At 41.8% G+C, this 23921-nt stretch overlaps 1 protein-coding gene across 1 annotated transcript in view; it reads left to right on the forward strand.

Moving 5' to 3' along the window:
* The window catches only part of COL4A1 (collagen type IV alpha 1 chain), a 139524-nt gene extending 128247 nt beyond the window's left edge, over positions 1-11277 (forward strand). The window contains exons 47-52 of the mRNA XM_081084484.1: positions 804-902; positions 1825-2037; positions 2941-3118; positions 6055-6169; positions 7377-7549; positions 10336-11277. Coding sequence (XP_080940610.1) covers positions 804-902; positions 1825-2037; positions 2941-3118; positions 6055-6169; positions 7377-7549; positions 10336-10417 — 860 coding nt within the window. The 3' untranslated portion in view covers positions 10418-11277. The remainder of the gene's footprint in view (positions 1-803; positions 903-1824; positions 2038-2940; positions 3119-6054; positions 6170-7376; positions 7550-10335) is intronic.
* The last annotated feature ends 12644 nt before the right edge of the window (positions 11278-23921 follow it).

Here is a 23921-nt window from a genome sequence, read left to right on the forward strand (position 1 = left end):
AGAAAAACATGGGTGAAAGGAACCACATCATTGTTCCCAGCTAGGACATACGGGGGGGGGGGGGGGGGGGAGGGGGGCGGGGAGAGGGGGCGTGGCGGGGGTCAGGAGCAGCACCTAAAACAGTAAGAACTGGAGCTCTCGGCAGTTGGTTCAGAAGCTCTACCCAACTGTCAAAGACTTGTGCTAATTTCTGTTGTTTCCAGGCATCCTAACCTAGAATCTCTCTGCTTATTTGGGCTAAATGCTTCCTATTTTAAGATCTATTGGAAAGGGGGGGGGTGAAAAATAAAGGAGAATGAAAACATTTGGAATTGAAAGGTAGCATATAGGAAAATGTAAGTTTAAACTACCTCAGATTAAACTGTACACATGAAAAGATATATTATCCATTGTCAGTGTATCTGTTGCCTAAAAATTATTTGAGATGGTGGAATATGGTCAAGGGGGACACACTTGAGAAGATTAAAAATGTGTCAAATAGCTCCCTCCCAGCCCACACAGCCTGCCTTTTCCAAAACGATCTGCCAAACAATAGCAATAATAATAGCAAAAAGCTAGGGAGAACTCTGAATGGGATGATGCAACATACACCCATTCAAATGTCCATTTGGCAGCTGTTTGGTGAACTGTGTACAGGGCTTTGCAGGAAGCAGTCGTGCTTCTCTTGGGAAGACTTTTATCTGCAGTAAGAGGCCTCCTGCTTGCCTTCCAGAAGGTTAGAGAGCACATTTCAAAGGGGAAGTGAAAGATACAGCCTTCTGCTCTCTAGGATCGGAGCCTAACTTCTCTTTCTCTTCCTTTAGGTGTGACAGGATCCGTGGGCATACCTGGACCACCAGGTAGTCCCGGCTTTGATGGTGCCCCTGGCCAGAAAGGAGAGAGGGGACCCTCTGGACCTCCTGGTAGGTTTGCCGCAGTCTCCCAACCTTATTACCGTATCTTTGGGTTAGAAGCTGGTGTGCGGAAAACTGCAAAATGGAGTTGAAAATGTTATTTGGAAGATTTCCAAAGAAGTCTTTTCTTAGAAGAAATTGGATCCTATAGAAGAGTTAAAGGGTTGTCATCACTTTTTCTGTGTAGGGAGGCAGACGTTGATCAAAGCACAATGTTTCCCAGATGTTGCTGAAAGGAGGCCAATCGTGATGGCCCTGTGTGGTTTTCTGTGAGGGAAGCAGGCTGCAGCCTCAGAAATTCCGTTTCAGCAAAGGATAAGGGGAAAGAGATGACAATGCCAGTATTGGCCAAAGGGCCCTTGTCTGCCCTGATGTAAAGTTGGTCTGTTTCCCTAGGAAGCAGGAACTCAGATATCCCATAAGTGACCGAGATGCTAAAGGTCGGGGCATCAGGTGACTGAACAAAGGGCTCAGCCCAGCAGAAGGTGTAGGAACAGTTTTGCAGGCAGCATAGTTAGTTACCGCAGGGGACGGAAGGACCCACGGCATGGATGCTTTCTTACTGACCTGTTTCCACGTGCAGGCTTTGGGCTGATATGGAAGAGAAGCCAATTTAAAAGGAGGTTATTTGAATAATTCTATAATAATTCTTTCCTAGAGAAGCCTCCAAATGCTATATGCATCACATGCATGGAATCACGTCATTTATTCCATTTATTCATATATCCCTTTTCACATATTTTATTTATTCATTGGACTAAATTGTTTTGAGCATCTACTTTGCTCATAAAACATCATAAGGTAGTATATAAAAAAGAAAAGCTAAGGCAGCAAGAAGAAGGTGGGTTGTTGTGTTTGACTGGTCTTGCTTGGAGCCTTTCAGAGGAACTTGTCTGTGACTAGGGAACCCAACTTCTCTTCTATCTTCCAGGTCCAAGAGGGTTTCCAGGACCACCCGGCCCTGATGGGTTGCCAGGATCCATGGGTCCCCCAGGCACCCCATCCGTTGATCACGGCTTCCTTGTGACCAGGCACAGTCAAACAACAGATGATCCGCAGTGTCCTCCCGGGACCAAAATTCTTTACAATGGGTACTCTTTGCTCTATGTGCAAGGCAATGAAAGGGCCCATGGACAGGACTTAGGTGAGACATTTACAGATTCATGATTCCTTCATCATGGATTCGTTGAGGGCCTCGGTGGTGGAGAGCTGTATTCAGCTCTGGTCCTGTCGTTCAGGGTGCCATGAAGATCTCGTTAATGAAAAGAGGGCTTAGCCCTATTTTCCTCCATCCTTGCCAAATGAGCCATCAATTTAACAGCTACTGTGTCACTAAATGGGAAGCCCAGAAAATTTAAAGGCTGAATCTTTGAAAAATTTTAAATTAACAAAGCTTTTGATCTCTTCTTCAATTTATCAAGTAGGACCAAGATTTCTGAAATACACACTTGAAAGTTTGCATGCTTAAAATAGAGCAGCTTTACTATGGCTCTTTTTTTTTTTAAAGTCCCATGATATTCTGTCCAAATGTTTTTCTGCGTGTCCTAAGCTGTGTCCCTGATATTAGTTTAGATCAGCAGAAAGTTCATATCTGTGGTCATTTCCTTAGTCCCCTCCAGATACCCTCCACACAAAATCCAGGTTAGGTCTTAACAGCAGGCAGCAAGGGTCTATATAAAGAGCATCTCTGCATTTTTGGCAAAACTGCCATTAAAGGCAGTGTCCACTATGTTCATACCCATTGTACAAGGGACCCCACGTTAAATATCTTTTAGAATTCAATCTGAATGTCCCACATAATTCTTTTTAGTACCTCTCTTTTCTTGATTACTTTACATTTAATTTAATGCTCATTTACAATCATATTAGTCTCTTTGGTATATTTACTACCTTCTATTTATAATTTTTAAAGAACTTTGTTCCCATTTTAATGATTAGGTTGAATATACATATGTTATTATTAGCCAGCTCAAAACCATGTGACACAGAGGTAGACAGTGAATTAGTAAGCAAATCCTTCACCTGCCGTCTCTCCCTGCGCCTCCAGGCACGGCTGGAAGCTGCCTGCGCAAGTTCAGTACCATGCCCTTCCTGTTCTGCAACATCAACAATGTCTGCAACTTTGCCTCCCGAAATGATTATTCCTACTGGTTGTCCACCCCGGAGCCCATGCCAATGTCCATGGCACCCATCGCCGGGGACAATATTAGACCGTTTATTAGCAGGTGAGTCGAGCAGATGTATAATTGAAGAAAAAAAATTGCTTGTAGTCTAGACAGAGGTGTTTTTTTTTGTTTGTTTTTGTTTGTTTTTTCAAATGCCCAGCTCTGGAACAGAATTCATACCTCATGTGACTCACTCATGAGTTGGTTGTCTTTCCTCCCATGAGCAAAGCAATGTCACTGGAGTCCTCAGCAAGCATTAGAAAAGTGTTTTTAACTCCCACCACCCCCCTTAAATAGTGATCTCTGTTAGGAGCCTTTTAAGATGTTCTTTTTTCTGAATTGCTCATACCCCTTTGACATTATCAGAATAATTTAATTATTTTTAATTATAGTAAAACACACATAACATTATATTTATCATAACCATTTAAACATATTTTTATTGATTTCAGAGAGGAAGGGAAAGTGAGAGAGAAATAGAAACATCAATGATGAGAGGGAATCACTGATTGGCTGCTTCCTGCATGTCCCCTACTGAGGATCCAACCCACAACCTGGGCATGTGCCCTGACCGGGAATTGAACTGTGATCTCCTGGTTCATAGGTCGATGCTCAACCACTGATCTGGGTGGGCGAGATCACAGTCTTATTAAGAGAACTGTTCCATGTAGGATCCTGGAACCAGAAAGGCTGGGAGATGCCTAATAAATAGGAAAACCATAGGTTTTTAATGCCTTACATTAAAATGTCTCCAGACAACTTCCTTTGATTTTTCTTGTCAGCTTTAAGAAAACGTATATTATGAGTCTTAAATGGGGAAAATCATGCATTACCCTTCCGGAGTGGCATTTTTCAAAACACAGACAATACTTTCTAAGTGTCCGTGTGGGGCTGTGGACTGTTCTGGGATAAGACTTTTCTTGCTCAGAACCGTGCTGAGTGTGTGAGAAGGAATACTAACCGCCTTTGTGTTTTTGTTTAGCTTCCTGTGGACAACAGGTAGAAAATGACTTTTCATTTTTGTTTTCTATTTATCTTTTGATAAAACTGACTTTGACCTTGATTTGGTGGGGAGCACTGGGGCTCTGACATGTATGTGGAATATTCCAAAAACAGGGCTTTAGAAGCCTGTGGCTTAGATTTGCTTTTCTCTGTGGTCCCATTGATTTCAGTAAGAAACCCCTGGTTCTGTAAGCATGAGTCGTTTAAATGGCCAGTATTGCACATTTCAGGCTTTTTACATCTTTCTGTTAACTGACCCATAGGAACTCAGCGTGAAGGGAACTTGCATCCTTTAAGCCCACTACTCCTTCAACTATATATATATATATATATATATATATATATATATATATATATAGATAGATATAGATATACATATACATATATATATATCTATATATATAGATATAGATAGATATAGATATATCTATATCTATATATATAGATATATATACCTCACATTTCCTTTTGGAAATAATGCTGCCCATTTCTCCTGGCCTCTTCAGAAGCAGTTTCCATGGTTACTTAACTTAGGTTCCCAGTAACTTCTCAGGATTTAATATATTTCTTCTGAGGGCTTCTAAGAACTTTCTGGCTTTCTAAGGTCAGGAATCATCATAAAACTATGGGTTATTTCATTGTTGTATTAGTAAGGTCACTGGTTTGAGAGCAAAAAGAACTGAGTTCTAGTTCTGGCTTTGACACATCTAACTGTGACCTCAGTTTCTTCACAAATTATATGGGGAATTAGACTGTGAATTTTAAGGGACCGTAGAGCTCATTAACTATGGTTCTGTGTTTCCTAATCAGCCATCTGACAGGGTCAGGACCACCTCCCGTACAGCCCCTTGCGCTCCCCCCCAGCCCAGAGCAAGCCTTTCCTTCGTGCTGTATTTCTGGATTCTGTGTCTGGCAGGCAGATGGTGGCAGATGTATAAGGCCAATTTCAGTAACTGTCGCTTAACCGAGCCTTTTAATTCATCTGCATTTGTGTGAAGAAAATAGAAAATTGCACTCCCCCCGCCCCCCACCAAGTCCATGGAAAATCGAATGACTAATTTAGGTCCTCTTCCCACTCCTCATCCATTTTCATGCAAATGTTCCAGCATAACTAGGTGTAATTATTAACACCATCTATAGTCATTTATCAGTGTTGCTAACACTCTGTTCATTTTGTGACTTGAATATAATTATTTTCCTGCTGGTGTTTCTTTTCTTTTTTTTTTTTAACAAAACATTATCTCATCATCAAAGGGTTCCCTTCGTTGAGGAGGTCTGAGTCAGAGCAGTGTGGGTTGTTTTAATTTATTCCTGGACGGCTGTGTGTGAGGCAGCCTAGCTAAGAGGTGTTGGTCCTGGGGAGGGTTCTTTGGGACTGACTCCAGCTTCAGGGGTCCCAGTGACAGCCTTGGCCCAGGACAGGGTCTCGTTACTGGTGTGTTGGCCCCGGGTCTGGAACAGGTCTCCTGAAGGGGGCTCAGGTGGACACCCAGCCTCAGGTGCATTGTTTGCCTTGGCGATTCTAAGTCACTAAATGCATTTCTTACATCTCAGATGATTCCTAGCTTAAAACCAATGGCTGGGAGCACTTGGATTTCACCAAGCGTTAACTGTGTTTGCTGAAATACATGCTCATTGTTGAAAAACTGGAAACACAAAAGAGAAAGCAGAAGATATTGTAGCCCCTGCCCCTCTGGGAGATGGCCACTGTTACAGCGTGACTTTCCCATTTTCCTCCTTTGGCAAAGCAGATAGTTAAATCGTATGTGTTGGATGTATTTTTGAATTGAATATTTTAATACAGAGACAGGCTATGACACCTAGGAGAGTGCAAGCAGTGGGCACATTATCCATTTGATAAACGTGTAATTGAATCAGAAAGATCTAGTGAAGAGATTGGCTGCAAATAATGGGAAAAGGCATGAACAAGTAAAGGCTTCATCCTGGGCCATCCCTTCAGCTGTGCTGAGTATCTTTGTTCTGGTCCCTTCCAGGTGTTCAGTGTGTGAGGCACCAGCCATGGTGATGGCTGTGCACAGCCAGACCATTCAGATCCCGCAGTGCCCCAACGGGTGGTCCTCACTCTGGATTGGCTATTCCTTTGTGATGGTAAGTATTTGGGAGACTCCATATTTCCCCAGGGAAGCCCCCTACTAACACCCCCCCCCCCCCCCCCCCCGCCTCTACTCTCTGATGCTGCCGCCTTCTCAGTTCTGTGGCTCCTCCTGCTTAGGCCCATCTTCCATCTGATCCCCAGGGTCTGGCCTGTTCTGCTGGGAACCGCAGTGCATCCAGTGCCCAGCCAGGTTCTCCTCTCGCCTTGGGAGGGGCTGCTCTGGGACTAGGTAGCTGGGAGGACAGGCTGCCATTTCCTAGAGTCAGGTAGAAGAGGAGGGAGGTAGACATTTATTAAAGCACACAAGTCTGAAGACAGAAACTCGAGTCAGGAGGAGAGCAACAGAATGTTGGCTAACAGTGCGCTGCCTCCTCCGCACTATATATGGGAGCGTGAGTGTCCACACCCTTCACGTGGGGTGAGACTGCCCCCCTATCACCCAGCTGCCCCAGATGCCAGATGCCCCGGATGTTCTCTTCCCCTGAAAAACCAATTAAAACAGGAAACATGGTACCTCTTTGAGGTCCCATTGTAGTTTCTTATGTTATTGCCTCGATTTAAAGTATTGCTTGAGTCTATGAAGGCTCTGAACTTGTAAGACCAGGTTCTACTAGACTAACTCCCAGTAAATGACCCCGCACAAATACTTTCCACATGACCATTGTAAGCCGTTAGACCAAAATGCAATTTAATAGTTACAATAGTAGTTACTCGTTTCTCTCCTTCTTGTTCAATTTCCTCTTTAAAAAAAAAATTGATGATTTTTCTTTACCTTATCAAAGGGCATATAGCATCTAATCTAGCAAATATAGAATATAATTTAATTTAGAAAATCTGATGTCATATCAGTTGGTTATAGCATCATTTACACATTTTGGCTCTTGTTGCATCTCCCCAGTTGGAAGAGGTTTCACTGTTACAAAAATAAGACATAGTGAGAAAAGCATTTCTTTAAATTCTAATGAAGCTGGACTGGCATCTCCTATTTTGGGAGGAGTGGCTGGCTGGTTTCTGGTGCTGTGAGGAGTAATGCCGTGCCCAGTGTGTAAGCAGCGTGGGCATGAGTGTGTTCCCTGGTGATTGCATGAGGCAGAGAGCTGGCTTCCTGGAAGGGAGCACTCTGGATCCTCCCTGGAGACAGTGACGCCCTCTGCTGTTGGTGAGTGGGAATTGCTGACACGTGATCCCTTTGTTCCGCAGCACACCAGCGCTGGTGCTGAAGGTTCTGGGCAAGCCCTCGCATCCCCCGGGTCCTGTCTGGAAGAGTTTAGAAGTGCGCCCTTCATCGAGTGCCACGGCCGTGGGACTTGTAATTACTATGCAAATGCTTACAGCTTTTGGCTTGCCACTATAGAGAGAAATGAGATGTTCAAGTAAGTCGGAATGACCTTCTCTTGTAGCACCCTCACCTGGTTGTGGTCTTTATTTTTAATCATCCCTGATCCATATACCTTCCAGCACAAAGTCTCAAAGATCGTTATGAAACAGTAATTAGGAGTGCTCGTCCACGTGTAGTAGCAAAAATCTGATTCTGTTCTACACGGGCAGAGAGCCGAGACAATTTTCAAAGGCAGCGCGCATAGGCGATGGGTTTAATTCTCTCATTGACTGAAGAACCGTGAAAGAACAAAGGTCATTTTTCATTTTTCTAGGTGAACACACTAAAATGTAATTAAAGCAATTAAAATCTTCAAAGAGCATTGGAAAATATCGTATCTTTAACACTCAGTCATTTCATTGCATTTACAAGGCTGAATTTAATGTGTTGGGTAGTTCTGAGTGGCTTAACATGACTTTGTTTTTTAGACACTGCAAATAAAAATAAATGTCTGTACAAATGTAGCTGAAATGGAAAGGGAAGGCCTCCTTTTCCTTCCTGTACCATTGCCAAAATTTCACCTTTCAAATGACTAGCCCAGGAGGCTGCTGACCTTGTTGAAGGTAGTTTGGAGGCCCGCCTAGTCCCCAGTGGACAGGAGCACATGGGGGGGCCTCTAGCTGTTGCTTAGTTCTAGCTGCGGCCCCTGCTGGAGTGGATGTAGGAGGCCGATGGGGCCTGAGCAGTTACCTACTATTCATTCCCAGAATAAATGCTTCTCACCCCTGGAGATAAGCCCTCCTGTCTTTGCCTTTTGGGAGAGAATTTTGTGGAACTCTGCTATGACCCCATCTCTTTGTAGTTTAGATCATACAAGTTGAAGCTACACACTTGCCACTCATAATTCTTTAAGCATCAGAACATCAGCAGGTTCCTAATTGGGAGCTTGCACGAGACTTTTTAGGCAACTGGAAACTTGATGTCACCTTTACAGATAGAAGGTACCCATTAGCTACCAAAATGGCACTTAATGCGTGTATCAGTCAGCTCCTGGAGCTCTGTGTTACAGGGTGAATGGGTAAAAATGGGGGTATTTTTTGAACCATATCCTGGTACAATGAACTAAAATGCTTTTTTAACAAAATTAGGAGCTATCTTAATATTATTGCCTTAAAAATAGTTTGGGGCACTAGGATTTTCACCAAAGGTTCCTAACATTAAGCAGCCTCAGTTTTAGGGCAGAGTACTCTGCTGATATGATTCCTTCGGTTTTAATAGAATTTATCTGTCAATTTTAGTTCGGTCTCTCCCTTTCCAGTAGTCAGAACAAGGTAGGATTTGTAGGATCAAGGAAGCATTTGGGGCACTAAATGTCTTCCTTTCTCTTTGGCCATCAATCAGACCACCTGCATATAAATCCTTCAAGCGTTATAAAAGTATTTCAAAGGCTGGTTAATTTTCCCAGATTTGTTGCTCAGTGTAGCATTCCGTAAATATTTGATGAGAACTTGTGAAGTATTGCAGAAAAAGAACAGTATCTTCTTCCCCTGGAGGAGTTTATATCAGGTTGAGAAGACAAAGTTAAACTATAGTTCAAGGAGGCAGGTGGTGCGGGGGCGGGGGGAGGAAGAGAGGGGGGTGGTTGAGACGTTGGAGCCAAGCAGACGTGGGGTACCTTCACTCTCTATGTGCTCCTGGGAACGTCCCTAACCTCAGGGCCCAGGATGGGGAAAGCAGGTGATAACTTGCACGGCTTCATGAGTTATGAAGGCCATGTGATGCCCCAGCAAGGTGCCCGCTCAGAGTCAGGCTGAATAATGGTGGCTTGCTGGGGTCCAACCCCAGCAGGTCCAGGGGTCTCCAAAGGTGTGGACGGAGTCGGCGAAGAAGGAATGACAAGGAGACAGCGTTCAGTTGATCAGCAGCCTAGCCAGGATCTCTAGCCAGGATCTCCAGCCAAGTTCTGGTCTGGATCTCCAGCGAAGTTCTGGTTAGGATCTCCAGCCAGGTTCTGTGTCCATGTTCTCTTGCTAGGTTCTCCAGCCAGGTTCTCCAGGTTCTGTAGCCAGGTTCTGTAGCCATGTTCCCTCGCTAGGTTCTCCAGCCAGGTTCTGTAGCCATGTTTCCTCGCTAGGTTCTGTCCAGGTTCTCCAGCCAGGTTTGGTCACCAGGTTCTAGTCAGGTTCTCTTGCCATGTTCTATCCAGGTTCTGTAGCCAGGTTCTGTCTCTAGGTTCTTCAGCCAGGTTCTCTCGCTAGGTTCTGTCTCTAGGTTCTGTGGCCAGTTTCTGTCCAGGATCTCTTGCCATGTTCTCTCCAGCGAAGTTCTTCTGTCTCTAGGTTCTGTGTAGGTTCTGTGTCCTGTTGTCTTGTTACATCTGTATTTATACCAGTTGATTCCAATCCTATCAATCTCTATTCCAAAGGTTAGGGCGTTTCTTATCTCCATTCCAGGGAGTAAAGATTATGTAGCTTAAGCATGATTGTTCGTAGTTAAAGTGATTAATTACCTGCCTGGCACTTAGTTAAGGGGTTTTATTCCCTCCCTAACTTCAGGGGAAAATCCCTACCTGGGGAAACAACCTTTCTCAGAGAGGTGACCTTGGTTAAAACACATGGTGCCAAGAAGGTGAGCAAACATATTAAGAACAGTATGCCATATATGCCAGGTCCCTTGAAACAGCAAGGATGGACCGGCTCCCGGCAGTGGCTGTTGGTCATGGGGCCAGAACCCATCCTCATCTGACCCCTTGGAGATCTCCGGGCAGGGGGGAGGGCTGACAAACTTGCTTGAGGTTTTGACAAGCAGTGAAGTGACACCTGACTGTTTTTTGCATCGTAGGAAGCCCACGCCGTCCACCTTGAAGGCTGGGGAGCTGCGCACGCACGTCAGCCGCTGCCAAGTCTGTATGAGAAGAACATAATGAAGCCCAGCTCTCAGCTAACGTCACAACATGGTGCTACTCCCTCCTCTTCCCCTTCCTCCTTTTTTTTAACAGCAACGAACCCTAGAAATATATCCTGTGTACCTCACTGTCCAGTATGAAAACCGTAAAGTGCCTTATAGGAATCCGCGTAACTAACACACCCTGCTTCATTGGCCTCTACTTGCTGAAGGAGAAACAGAGACATCGATAAGCTGTCCATAGTGACATGCCAAATGGCACTTTTGACGAAATAAAAATATAAGTCTGTTCTACAATCCGGTGCACTGATGTGTGAAATGAGAACTCCATCAGAAAACCAAAGGGTGCTAGGAGGTGTGCGGGGCCTTCCATACTGTGTGAACACCCGTTTTCATTCTTGTATGATAATAGAGTCATTTTTCACCCCCAGATGAAATGTTTGTTTATGTCACTGTCTAGCTGTTTCAAAATTCAAGTCCCTTGGTCTGTACAAAAAATAGTCACGTGAAAACGGTGTTTCGAACCTCCAAATGGAATTATGGGCTCAGCGGCCACATGTTTTGATCCCCAAATATAAATTTAGGTCTTTCTGCTATGTGTGGTACTACGCAGCTGCTTTTGCAGAAATCACCAATATCCTGTGGAATAAAGATGGTCCAAAAGTAGGCAGAAATGAAATATATATATATATATTTTTTAGTAATTTATATAGATGTCAGCAGTTAGGCAGGTCAAGTTTTTAGTTTCAGTTCCACTGTTAAAATAAAGCTTAATACATAGATTCTTCCTTTAAAAGACTGTGTTGTCTTTTAACATAGATTTTTAAACACAAGGGTATTGAATGTGAAACACCAATTTTTATTGTTCACCTCCAAACCAAAAAAAAAAAAAAAATGTGTATTGCCAAAACCAAACCCAGGTTCATGGATATGGTGTCTATTATGGTGAAATATGTACTTTGAGCTTATTGTTTTTATTCTGTATTAAATATATTCAGGGTTGAAAAACTAATCACAAACTGAATGACTTGACTTCAAAAGCAACAACCTTAAAAGGCCTTCATTTGCTGAGTATTCCTCATTCTGCAGCCCAGTGTGAAAAACAGCTCCGTCAAATCAAAGTATCAGTGTTTTTACCTGTCAGCACGTTCAGGCGGCTTCCGTGTTTTTTTCCTGAGCTGTGTTCAGACTTCAGCAGGGGAATGGCTGGATTGCAGGAGAGCAGAACCAGGTCACTATGCCTGAAATGACCTTTCACTAAAAGTCTCCAAAACGTTTTTAAGACTACTAAGGCCTTTGATGTAATTTCTTTAAATGTGTATTTCTTTAAAAATTCAAATTTGTAATAAAACTATTTGTATAAAAATTAAGCTTTTATTAATTTGTCGCCAGTATTGCTACAGAACCATGAAAAACAAAGTTTCTGCACAAGCCACTAATAAATTTGTAAGCTTTGCTTACCTTAGATCATATTTAGTTTGCAGTTCTTCCAAATAAGAGTCATAGACTGGGCATCATTTACAGGAATTACTACAAAGAATAAAAGGATGGTCTTCTCCCTCCCTCTCTCTTCCTCCCCCCACCCCATCCCTTCTATCTATCCATCCAGGCAGCCAATGTCCACCCATCCACCTCTCCATTCATTGTAGGAATACCAAGGGTTGCCACTTTTTAAGAAGTGGAAAGTTGCAAGATAGAGATGAATAACACCCATATCCAACCATTGAAAGCGGATCCATTAGGGATGGATGCATTAAATATGTGCTTATATATGACTCAGCCATTGTGGTGCTGGGTATTTACCCTAGAGGGAAAAAACCACTTATGTTCACACAAAAACCTGCACATGAATGTTTATTCCCTATTCATAATCACCCCAAACTGAAAACCCAGTGTGCTTCAAAGGTGATAAATGAAGTGTGGTACATCCATACAGTGTAATCCCACTCAGCAAGAAAAAGGAATAAACTGTTGATGCACAGAACTCGGATGAATGTCATATGCATTGTGCTGAGTGAAAGAAGACAGTCTCAAAAGGTTGCACACTCTGTTATTTCGTTCTTGAAGAGACAAATCTATAGTGATGGGGAGACGTTCAGTGGTTGGTTGACAGGGTTGAAGCGGGCATGTGTGTGCCTACATAGCGAGAGCTTGAGGGAGTTTTTTTGGTGTAACACTTCTGTGTACTTACTTTGATTATGGTTACATGAACCTATACATATGTTGTAATTCATAGAACTGTACATCAAAATAAGTCCATTTCACTCTAGGGTAATTTAAAAAATAAGACATAGAAACTGCTTTCAGAAACAGAGGTATAAAATGCACAGGATCTGAATGTTGAGAGTCAAGGTATGATACGATCTTCTTTGTACTTTCCTATATTGACCAAACTGTACATAATAAATTATAATTTATGATAAATCAGTTTTACATGTAGAAACAAAATATTCTAAAATGGCTACAATATGGAGGTGATTAATATTTCTCAGTAACTTCACCAGACACCAAGCCAAATGATTTTAGTTTAGTTTTCTTTAATATATATTTTTAATTGATTTCAGAGAGGAAGGGAGAGGGAGAGATAGAAACATCAATGATGAGAGCGAATCATTGATCAGCTGCCTCCTGCAAGCCCCCTACTGGGGATCAAGCCCGTAACCCAGGCATGTGCCCTTGACTGGAATTGAACCTGGGACCCTTCAGTCCCCAGGCCATGCTCTATCCGTTGAGCCAAACCAGCTAGGGCTGACTTTAGTTTTCCTCTTTCCTATTCGATACTGTATATTAAGGAAACCTAACTACCCCTTTCCTCCCTTTTATCGACGATGGGAAGGAGGTGACCGAAACGAGACCTTGACTGATATCTCCTGATCAAGCAGTGAGGTGTCATGCTTGTAACTTAGCCCATTTCATCCTCACTACAATTCTGTGGGTATGAAAACCAAGAGCATAACAATATGTAGAGCTTTTTCTTGAGCACGCAGTATTGCACTACATGGATCATATTTAGATCAAGTTGAAACTGAAACTTAGATCACCAGGGAAAAAGAAATCTTTCTTTCCTACTTTAAGTGAGACTTGCAGTCCAACCCCCTGCCTCATTCTAAGTAGTATGCAGTGCCATTTAACAATGGTTTTAATTTGGCTTTCTTTAATGGTTAATGACGTTGAACATCTTTCCATGCATTTTTTGGCCATCGGTATATCTTCTTTTTTGAAATATCTATTAATTCCTTTCTCATTTTTAAAATCCTCTCCAAGGATGTGTTTATTAATTTTAGAAAGAGAGGATAGGATGTGTGTGTGTGTGTGTGTGTGTGTGTGTGTGAGAGAGAGAGAGAGAGAGAGAGAGAGAGAGAGAGAGAGAGAGATCAGTGTGAGAAACATCAACCCGTTACTACCCACATGTGCCCTGACTGGGGATTGAACCAGCAACCTTTTTAGTGTATGGGACGACACTCCAACCAACTGACCAGGACTCTTATTCAACTGGCCAGGGCTCTTTGCTCATTTAAAAATATTTGTTTCTTTTCATTCTGCTGAGTTTTGAAAGCTCTTTGGATATTCTGGTTATAAGTTATTTGTTGGATCTGTGATTTGAAAATTCATCCTCTTAACAGTATCTTTCACAGAGCTAAAGTTTTTCATTTTGATGATGTCCAATTTATCAATATTTTTTATGGGACATGCCATTGATATCAAGTTTAAGAACTCTTTAATTAATCCTAGGTCACTTAGATTTTCTCCTGTTTTCTTTTAAAGGCTTTGTTATTTTGCATACTATATTTATATTACAATCTATTAATTGTTTCTTAATAATAAAATTTACATAACTTAAAATTCACCATTTTAAAGTGAACAATTCAGTAGCATTTCGTACATTCCCATTGTTGTGCAACCCTCCCCTACATCTTGTTCTAAAACATTTTCATCACCCAAATCCAATGCCCATTCAGCAGTGACTCCCCCTCCACCCCCGGCCCCCAGCAACCAACCACCAAGCTGCTTCTTGACTCTGGATTTACCTATTCTGGATTTCATACAATGGGACTTGTGACTTTTGTGTCTGGCTTCTTTCACCTAGCATAATATTTTCAAGATTCATTCATGTGGTAACATGTATCATTATTTCATTAATTCTTATGGCTGAACAATTTCCATTGAATTTATATGACACAGGGTTTTATCCATTTATCTATTGGTGGCTCTTTGGACTGTTTTGACCTTTTGGCTACTTTTGATAATGCTCCTACGAAAAGGTTTGTACATTTATTTGTTTGAGTTCTTGTTTTCAGTTCTTTGAGGGAATATGCCTAGGAGTGGAATTGTTAAATCCTATGGATACTCTGTGTTTAACTTTTTGAGGAACTGCCCAGTTATTTTCCACAGAGGCTGAACCACTTTCATTCCCACCAAGAATACATCCTTACCAACACTTTTTATTTTCCACTCTTTGATTACACCCATCCTACTGGGTGTGAAGTTGTCTCTCATTGTGGTTATGATTTTCATTTCCCTAATATTGAGCATCTTTTCGTGGTCTTAATGGTCATTTGTGTATCTTTGAAGAAATATTTATTCAACTCCTTTGCCCATTTAAAATTAGGTTGCTTGTCTTTTTGTTGTTTAGTTGTAAGAGTTCTTTATATATTCAGGATACAGACCCTTATCAGATATATGGTTTGTAAATATATTCTTTCATTCTGTGGATTTTCTTTACTTTTTTGATATTGTTCTTTGATGCACAAAAATTTTTAAATTTGATTAAGTACAGTTTATCCACTTTTCTGTTGTTGCTCATGCTTTTGATATATCAAAGAATTCATTGCCTGGAGACTAAGGAGAAAATAAACAAATGGGACTACATCAAAATAAAAAGCTTCTGCACAGCAAAAGAAACCATTAACAAAATAACAAGAAAGCCCACTGCATGGGAGAACATATTTTCCAATGCTATTTCAGATAAGGGTTTAATCTCCAAAATGTACAGAGAACTCATACAACTTAGCAAAAGGGAGATAAACAATCCAATCAAAAAATGGGCAAAGGACCTAAATAGACACTTTTCGAAAAAGGACATACAGAAGGCCCAGAGACATATGAAAACATGCTCAAAGTCACTAATCAGCCAAGAGATGCAAATCAAAACAACAATGAGGTACCATCTCACACCTGTCAGAATGGCTATCATCAACAAATCAACAAATGACAAGTGCTGGTGAGGATGTGGAGAAAAAGGAACCCTCGTGCACTCCTGGTGGGACTGCATACTTGGTGCAGCCACTGTGGAAGACAATATGGAGTTTCCTCAAAAAGTTAAAAATGGAACTCCCATTTGACCCAGTAATCCCACTTCTTGGACTATATCCCAAGAAATCAGAAACACCAATCAGAAAGGATATATGCACCCCTATGTCCATAGCAGCACAATTTACAACAGCTAATATTTGGAAACAACCTAAGTGCCCATCAGCAGATGAGTGGATTAAAAAACTATGGTACATCTACCCAATGGAATACTATGCCACTATAAAAAAGAAGGAACCTTTACTATTTGCAACAGCATGGATGGAACTGGAGAGCATTATGCTAAGTGAAATAAGCCAGTTGGAGAACGATAAATATCACATGATCTCACTCGTTGTGGGATATAATGATCAACATAAACTGATGAACAAGAATAGATCCAGAGACAAATGGCAGGGGAGGTGTGTGTGTGTATGAGGGGGTGGGGTTAGAGAGCAACCAAAGGACTTATATGCATGCATATTAGCATAACTAATGAACACATACACTGGGGTGGTGGGGGCTTGCCTGGGGTGGGAATGGCTGGGGGCGAGGGGTGTCAATCAGGGAAAAAAGAGACAGATGTAAAACTTTAGACAATAAATAAATAAATAAATAAATAAATAAATAAATAAATAAAATAATCCATTGCCAAATCCAAGGTCATGAACATTGACTCCTATGATTTTTGTCAAGAATTTTATAACTTTAGCTGTTTAGGCCATTGATTCATTTTGAGTTATTTTTCGTATATGGCATGACTTAGAAGACTAACTTCATTCTTTTGTACATAGATATCCAGTTGTTGCAGTTCCATTTATTAAAGAGACTCTCTTTTCCCCATTGGATAATCTTTTTAAAATATATATATATATATTGATTTCGGAGAGGAAGGAAGAGGGAGACAGAAATAGAAACATCAGTGATGAAAGAGAATCATTGATCGGCTGCCTCCTGCATGCTCCCCACCCGGGATAGAGCCCGCAACCCTGGCATGTACCCTGACTGGGAATTGAACCATGAGCTCCTGGTTCATAGGTCAATGCTCAACCACTGAGCAACACTGGCTGGGCCCCATTAGATGATCTTGACACTCTTGTCAAAATTTAGTTAGCTATCATTTTATTGAATTGATTTTGCATTTTTGTTAAAATCAATTTACCATATTTTGTCTGGGTCTGTTTTTGAACTCTACTCTGCTTCATTGATCTATGTGACTGCCTTACCCACACTATTCTCTTGGTTAATTTAACTTTACATTAAGTATTAAAATCAGTGTGATTCCTCCCTCCTATTTTGTACTTACTTTTCAAAATTGTTTTAGCTATTGTAGTTTTTTTTTAATATATATATAAATTTGAGATTCAGCAACAGAATATCCTGAGATTTGGGTTTGGGTTACTTTAAACCCATCAATTAGTTTGGCAAGAATTATCATCTTTACTACACTAACTCTTATGTTCTGTTAACGTAGTATGTCTTTCCATTTTTTTAGGCTCCTTTGATTTTTTTAATCATTATTTTATTGTTTTCAGCATATAGGTTGTGTGGACGTTAGGTTAGATTTACACCTAAGTGTTTACTCTTTAGAGTCATTGTAAATTTTAAATTATCAAACATGTTTAAAAAATTTTTTAAAATTATTTTAAATTATACTTACCTAATCTAAAGCAATATGATTATTTTGTGTGTGTGTGTGTGTGTGTGTGTGTTAACCTTGGATCCTGTGACTTTCCTACATTCTCTTTTATAGCTCTAGTCTAGGGGGACTTTTTTCCCCCTGCTCTGTTTAGATTTTCTGTATAACAATCATGCTGTTTGTGAATAAGGAGAGTTCTATTTCTTATTTTCCATACTCAGCCCCCTCCCCCTTTTTTCCTTTCCCTTGCATTTTTGCACTGGCCAGGGCATCCAGCAGCTGCTGTATAGGCGTGGTAAGAAAGGATATTCTCCCCTTGGTTTTGATACTAACGAAAAACATTTAGTCTTTCACCATTAAGGACGATGTTAACTGTAGGTTTTTATCTATATGGCATTATATTTGAGATTTATTTTTTTTAGCAAGAATGAATGTTAAATTTTACCAAATGCTTTTTCTGTATCAACTTATGTTTTTTCTTTAGACTGTTAATACGATGGATAAGCCAAGATTGTACCCGTCTTACATTTCCAGGATAATGCTCACTTGGTTATGGTGCATTATTTATTTATTTTTTCTGTATTGCTGGATTTGATTCACTAATATTTCATTGAGGATTTTTGTGCTTTTGTAAGTGAAGAAAAGTAGTTTTTAGCCTTTTTTGTCTTGTCTTTGTTCGTTTCTTTCTTTTTTTGTATCAAATATGCCTTTCTCAAAAAATGAGCTGGGAAATATGCCCTCTTCTTCCATTTTCTGGAAGAGATTATGTAGAGTCAGTGTTATTTCTCTTTTAAATATTTAGTAGCATTTGACAGTGAAATCATATGGACATTCAAATTCCTTTTTGGGGAGGTTTTAATTATACATTCAATGTTTGATAGTTATAGGACTATACAGATTCTATTTCACCTTGGATAAATTGAATATTTTTCCCTTCAAGGAATTAGTCTATTCTGATTTATTGAATTTGTGCGTAGTTTTCATAGTATTCCCTTATTATTTTTATGTCTATGGAACGTATAGTGACATCCTTTATTTCTTTCCCGATATAGATAAGTTGCATCCTTTTTCTTTGTAAAACTTGTTAGAAATTTATCAATATCCTTGATCTTTCAAAGAACCATCTTCAGTTTCATTGATTTTTTTTCCAACTTTCAGTTTCATTGATTTTTTTTACTCATAACCTCATAATATTCTTTCATTTCTTATTTTGTGTTATTTTTGCTCCTTTTTTTCTAGTTTCTGCAGGTGGACATTTAGATGATTGATTTGAGACTTTTATTCTTTTTTAATATAAGCATTGAATGCTATGCAAATTTCCCTCTATGCACTGATTTACCTGCATCTCACAAATTTTGTTAAGTTGTATTTTTGCTTACATTCACATCAAAATAATTTGATAGTTCATTTAATCCACAGTTTATTTGAAAGTGTGTTGTTTAATTACCAAGTGTTGGTAGATTTTCCTGCTATATTTCTGTTTTTGATTTCTGGTTTAATTTCCGTATGATCATAGAACATACTATGCATGGTTTCAATAATTTTACATTTGTTAAGATTTCTTTTGTGATCAGGTATGATCTTTCTTGGCAAATGTTCTCCATGTATCACATGCATTCAACTGATGTTGGATAGATGGTTATATAAATGTGAATTAGAATCCCTTGGGTTGGTGCTATTCTTTAGTAAGTTTATATACATTTTAAGTTCCTATCAATTACTGAGAGATCAGTGCTGAGTTTTCTTTCTTTTTTTTTGTTTTTTGTTTTTTGTTTTTTCTGAGTATTTTTTTTTATTGCTTAAAGTATTACAAAGAGTATTACATATGTCTCCTTTTTCTTTGCCCCGCCCTTGACAATCCCCTGGCCTCCCCTACCCCCCAGTGTCTTATGTCCATTGGTTATGCTTATACGCATGCATACAAGTCCTTTGGTTGATCTCTTACCCACCCCGCTCCTGCCCTCCCACTCTCCCCGGCCTTCCTGCTTTAGTTTGACAGTCTGTTCGAGGCAGCTCTGCCTCTGTATCTATTTTTGTTCATAAGTTTATAATGGTCTTTATTATCAAGAAATGAGTGAGATCATGTGGTATTTTTCCTTTATTGACTGGCTTATTTCACTTAGCATAATGCTCTCCAGTTCCATCCATGATGTTGCAAATGGTAAGAGTTCCTTCTTTTTTATAGCAGCATAGTATTCCATTGTGTAGATGTACCACAGTTTTCTAATCCATTCATCTACAGATGGGCACTTAGGCTGTTTCCAGATCTTAGCTATGGTGAATTGTGCTGCTATGAACATAGGGGTGCATATATCCTTTCTAACTGGTGTTTCTGGTTTCTTGGGATATATTCCTAGAAGTGGGATCACAGGGTCAAATGTGAGTTCCATTTTTAGTTTTTTGAGGAAACTCCATACTGTCTTCCATAGTGGCTGCACCAGTCTGCATTCCCACCAGCAGTAGTGCTGAGTTTTCTAATGTTAATAAGAATTTCAATTTTTCCTTTCAATTAAGACAGTTTTTGCTTTATTTTAAGCTCTCTGTTATCAGGTATACATACATTTAGTATTATTATGTCTTCCTGGTGAGTTGACTCTCATCTTGAGGCTATGTGCCTCTGTCTGGGTTGTCCTCACACCTCTGCCTGAGTGGACACCGGGACCTGCAGAGGTGGGATGGAGAAGAGAGCCATCCAGGTTTCTCCCTGTACATGCTTCTGGCACTCAGACTCACTCACCCCAGCCCCCTCCCCTGACCACAGACCCTGGAATAAGGAAGCAACACTCTAGTGAAGTTTTGCAGATGAGTTTGCTTTAGGTCCGTGGTCAGCAAACTGCGGCTCGCGAGCCACATGTGGCTCTTTGGCCCCTTGAGTGTGGCTCTTCCTAAGCCTTAGGAGTACCCTAATTAAGTTAATAACAATGTACCTATCTATATAGTTTAAGTTTAAAAGCTGTGGCTCTCAAAAGAAATTTCAATCGTGGTACTGTTGATATTTGGCTCTGTTGACTAATGAGTTTGCCGACCACAGATCTAGACGAGTCTCAACTGGGCTGACTGGGCACTTCAAGTCTCTGCCACGTATCTGTTCCATGCCAGTAAGCTACCTCAGGAATGTCCTCATGGAGATGACAGAAGCACAAGAAAGAGCAAGGCCTCTCGAGTTGTAGACTTAGAAGCACCATACTTGCACTTCTGCTTCATTTATTACCCAAAGCCAGGCACATGGTCAAGTCCAGAGACAGAGGCAGAGGACACTTCAAAGTTAAATGCCCAAGGGGTTATATGAAGAGAGGGTAAAAGATCATTCAACCCATCAGCAAGACCTATCAATTCTACCTTAGAAATACTTTCCACACCTGTCCAATCCTCCTCCTATCTTATTGCTCCCACCACTTCAGTTCACCATGATCTCTCTTACCTATCACCACCTGACTGCTCTGTCCAAAACTTTCTTGTCTATTCCTTCTCAGACCGTTCTCAATGCAGCAACGTGAATAAACTTATAAAGAAAACCTGCTCAGACCACTCATTTAATTAAGTCTGCCAAATGGTTTCCTATTGTTCTCAGGATAAAGGTGAAAATCCTGACTAAGGCCTGAATTGTTTTCCATTTTCAATTGAAGGGTTATTTTAAAGCAAATAGGTGAACCTGGTGAAAGGGAGAAAGAGAGTGAAGAAGGAGTGTGGGAAAGAGAGGTTTTGTAATGACTTCCATGTGAGGACAGACTGGGATCCCTTTCTCCAACTTAATCTCCTTCCATCATTTCTTTCACTTTGTGGTTGGAACACATCATAATTCCCAAACTTATACAGTATTTCAAGACTCTGGGGTCTTACTTGGACTGCTCTGTGTCCAAGTAGAGAAGTAGAGTTCTTTATCCCTCCTTTTGGTACGGCTTGAAAACCCTCTGCCTTATACCCTAGAAAAAAAGAGAGGAGAAGAGTGCAGATTGGTTTGGCTCAGTGGATAGAGCGTTGGCCTGTGGAGTGAAGGGTCCCAGGTCCTGTTCCAGTAAGGGGGGGGGGGGGGGGGAGAGAGAGAGAGAGAGAGAGAGAGAGAGAGAGAGAGAGAGAGAAGCCGGTTTCTGGAGAGGAGGGAGAGGATGAGCACCTGACCAGCAGCGCCTGCAGGCTGGGGAACAGGGTCACCCCAGGACACAAAGCTCTTTAAAAAAAAAAAAATCTTTAAATTCTTTATTAGTTAAGGAATTACAAATGTGTCCTCATTCCCGCCCATTCCCGCCCATTAACCCCCATCCTCTCCCCCTCCCCCCCACTCATGCTCTCATTCCCCTGTTGTTGGTGTCCATTGGTTAGGCTTATATGCATGCATACAAGTCCTTTGGTTGATCTCTTCCCCTTACCCCCTCCCTCCCCTACTTTCCCTCTGGGGATTAATAGTCTGATTGCTGTTTCTCTGTCTTTGGAACAGGGACAAAGCTCTTTTAAAGTTTGCTTGTAGCTTGTGTCTCTCCTGCACCCACCCGCGCAGGAAGGCTGGGTGCCCCTCCCTCCCTTTCCCTGAGTGTGGGAGCGCCTGGCTAGGAGAGGTTGGTTCTAGCAGCTCTGAATCATCCCGCGCAGCCTCTGCGTGGGGAGTGTTTCCTCTCATTAACGCCCTATTTGTACTTCCCGAGATCGCGCGTGGACTGCGCTCCCCAGTCCTGATTTAATCCCTTGAAATAGCTCCGCGCGTTCGCAGGGCTTTGAGTCCCCGCCGCGCGGCATCTGTCCTCCCTCTCCCACGGCCTGAGCAATCCGAGCCTGGCTGAGTCACCGGGAAACGGGATCATTCAGCCACGCTCAGGAAGTACCTTTTATAGACTTCCAGTTTTAAGGGGAGCTCAGGTGACTGCGCGAATTCGGTTCCACATTTTATCACCCTTTCCCCAGGAACCGTCCTTGTTTGCTTCTTGACTCGCTGCTTGGGGCAAGTTTCACACAAAAGGTATCCAGGCACTCTGCCTTAAGGGCTATTTATTTTTTTTCTGATGCAAATGAGCAAATTCTGTAGACTGTTAACTAAAGCAGCCTTTGCTAGCCATTTCAGTGAGGCAGCCTGTGTTGCACATCAGATCTCTTGGGATCTAGGAGAAATTTCCAGGACAAACTGCAGATGGCGCCCCGATCTCAGCAGAAAGGTTGGCTAAAATTTGCAGCAGCTCTGCCCCTTTTTATTCAGTGTTTAATGAGGTTACCCTAAAGCAAATCACTAGGTACTAATTAGGATCCGAGGCCATGGCCAGGCATTTTTTTTTTTTTTTTTTAATGAGATGGAATAGGGAGGTGAGAGTGGATGGCGAACTATTTCAAATATACAAGTGAACTCTTTCACCAGAGTTTGTGAATATGAATTACAACCGTAAAAATACAGTTAAAACATATTTTTAAAGATTTACTAATAGATATCATTGGCACCACAGGCATCTGTTGTTGGAAGGTTTTCTGCTAAAAAGCCTGCCTCTGAATGGAAAGAAATCCTGTCCCTGATGCCTGGGCCTTCCATCCTGTCATTGCCAGGGGCCGCCTCTACGCTCCTGTCAAGTATAGGAACATGGGGGCCTTTGCTCTGCAGGGGGAAAGGGTCTTGGAACCTTAACAAAAGTTGGTGACTTGGTGAGGAGGTTACCATCTGGCAGGTGGCTTCTCAGGGGAGCCTTCCTTAGCTCCTGCAAGATGCGAGTGAGTGGGACATTTCCTGCTGCCCCTACTAGGGCCTACAACACCAAACTGAAGACAAAGGCATCCAGTGTCGCATGTTCTGAAGACAACTGCCAACAATTGGGGGGCAGGTTCCCATCAGGTGAAAGGTCATGGATCCCTCCATTACCCCTTTCCCCCAGCGCCCCTTCCAGGAGGAGGACAGGAGGACAGGGAGCAGGAACCAAATCAGCCCTGAAGTGGGCCTCCTGCTTTTCTTTCTTCTTGGAGAGCGGAAGGTGCTTGCCAAGGCCCTGCCCCCACGCCAGGAGATCAAGGGCGCCTTTCTGACTTGGTGGATGCCTCTAATAGGTATGGCATCTGATGCCTGGTTGGAATTTGGCTCATGCTCCCAGCACCCTGTGGAGTTGGGGAAAGAGGCAGAGAGGGACAGGGTGAGAGGACACAACCTGCATGCCCACAGCTTCTTGTGCCTGGAGTTGTGCGCTTTGTCTGGGAGCCTGAGGAAAGAAGTTGGCTTGATCTGTCCTTCTCCAAAGTGGGCTGGTTTTGGGGAAGGGGACTCAGGCCCCGAGAAGCTGTGAGATGCTTGTGGTACAAGAGCTGAGGTTGGAATGGAAAGAGAACGAGCCAGAGTTGGCTCTTCAGGGCTGAGGACCTAACAAGAGGGTGTTATAGAAACTCATCCACGGTGCCCTTGAGAGCCAGCCTAGGGTTTTAACAGAAGCTGGTGGTCTTGTGAGAAGAAGTTTACCATATGGCAGGTGGCTTCTCAGAGGAGCCTTTACTTTCACAGCTCAGCTGAAGGCCCCCTCCTTCCCCTCATCTGGACTCAGCCCTGGAAGACCAGGACCAAAAAAAAAAAAGAAAAAAAAAAGAAGGAGAAAGTCTTCCCCATCAAGGACATCTTATTTGTTTGCCTGTCTTGTGT

Source organism: Myotis nattereri (genome assembly GCF_964212035.1).
Source record: "Myotis nattereri genome assembly, chromosome: 2".
In the NCBI taxonomy this organism is placed as follows: Eukaryota; Metazoa; Chordata; class Mammalia; order Chiroptera; family Vespertilionidae; genus Myotis; species Myotis nattereri.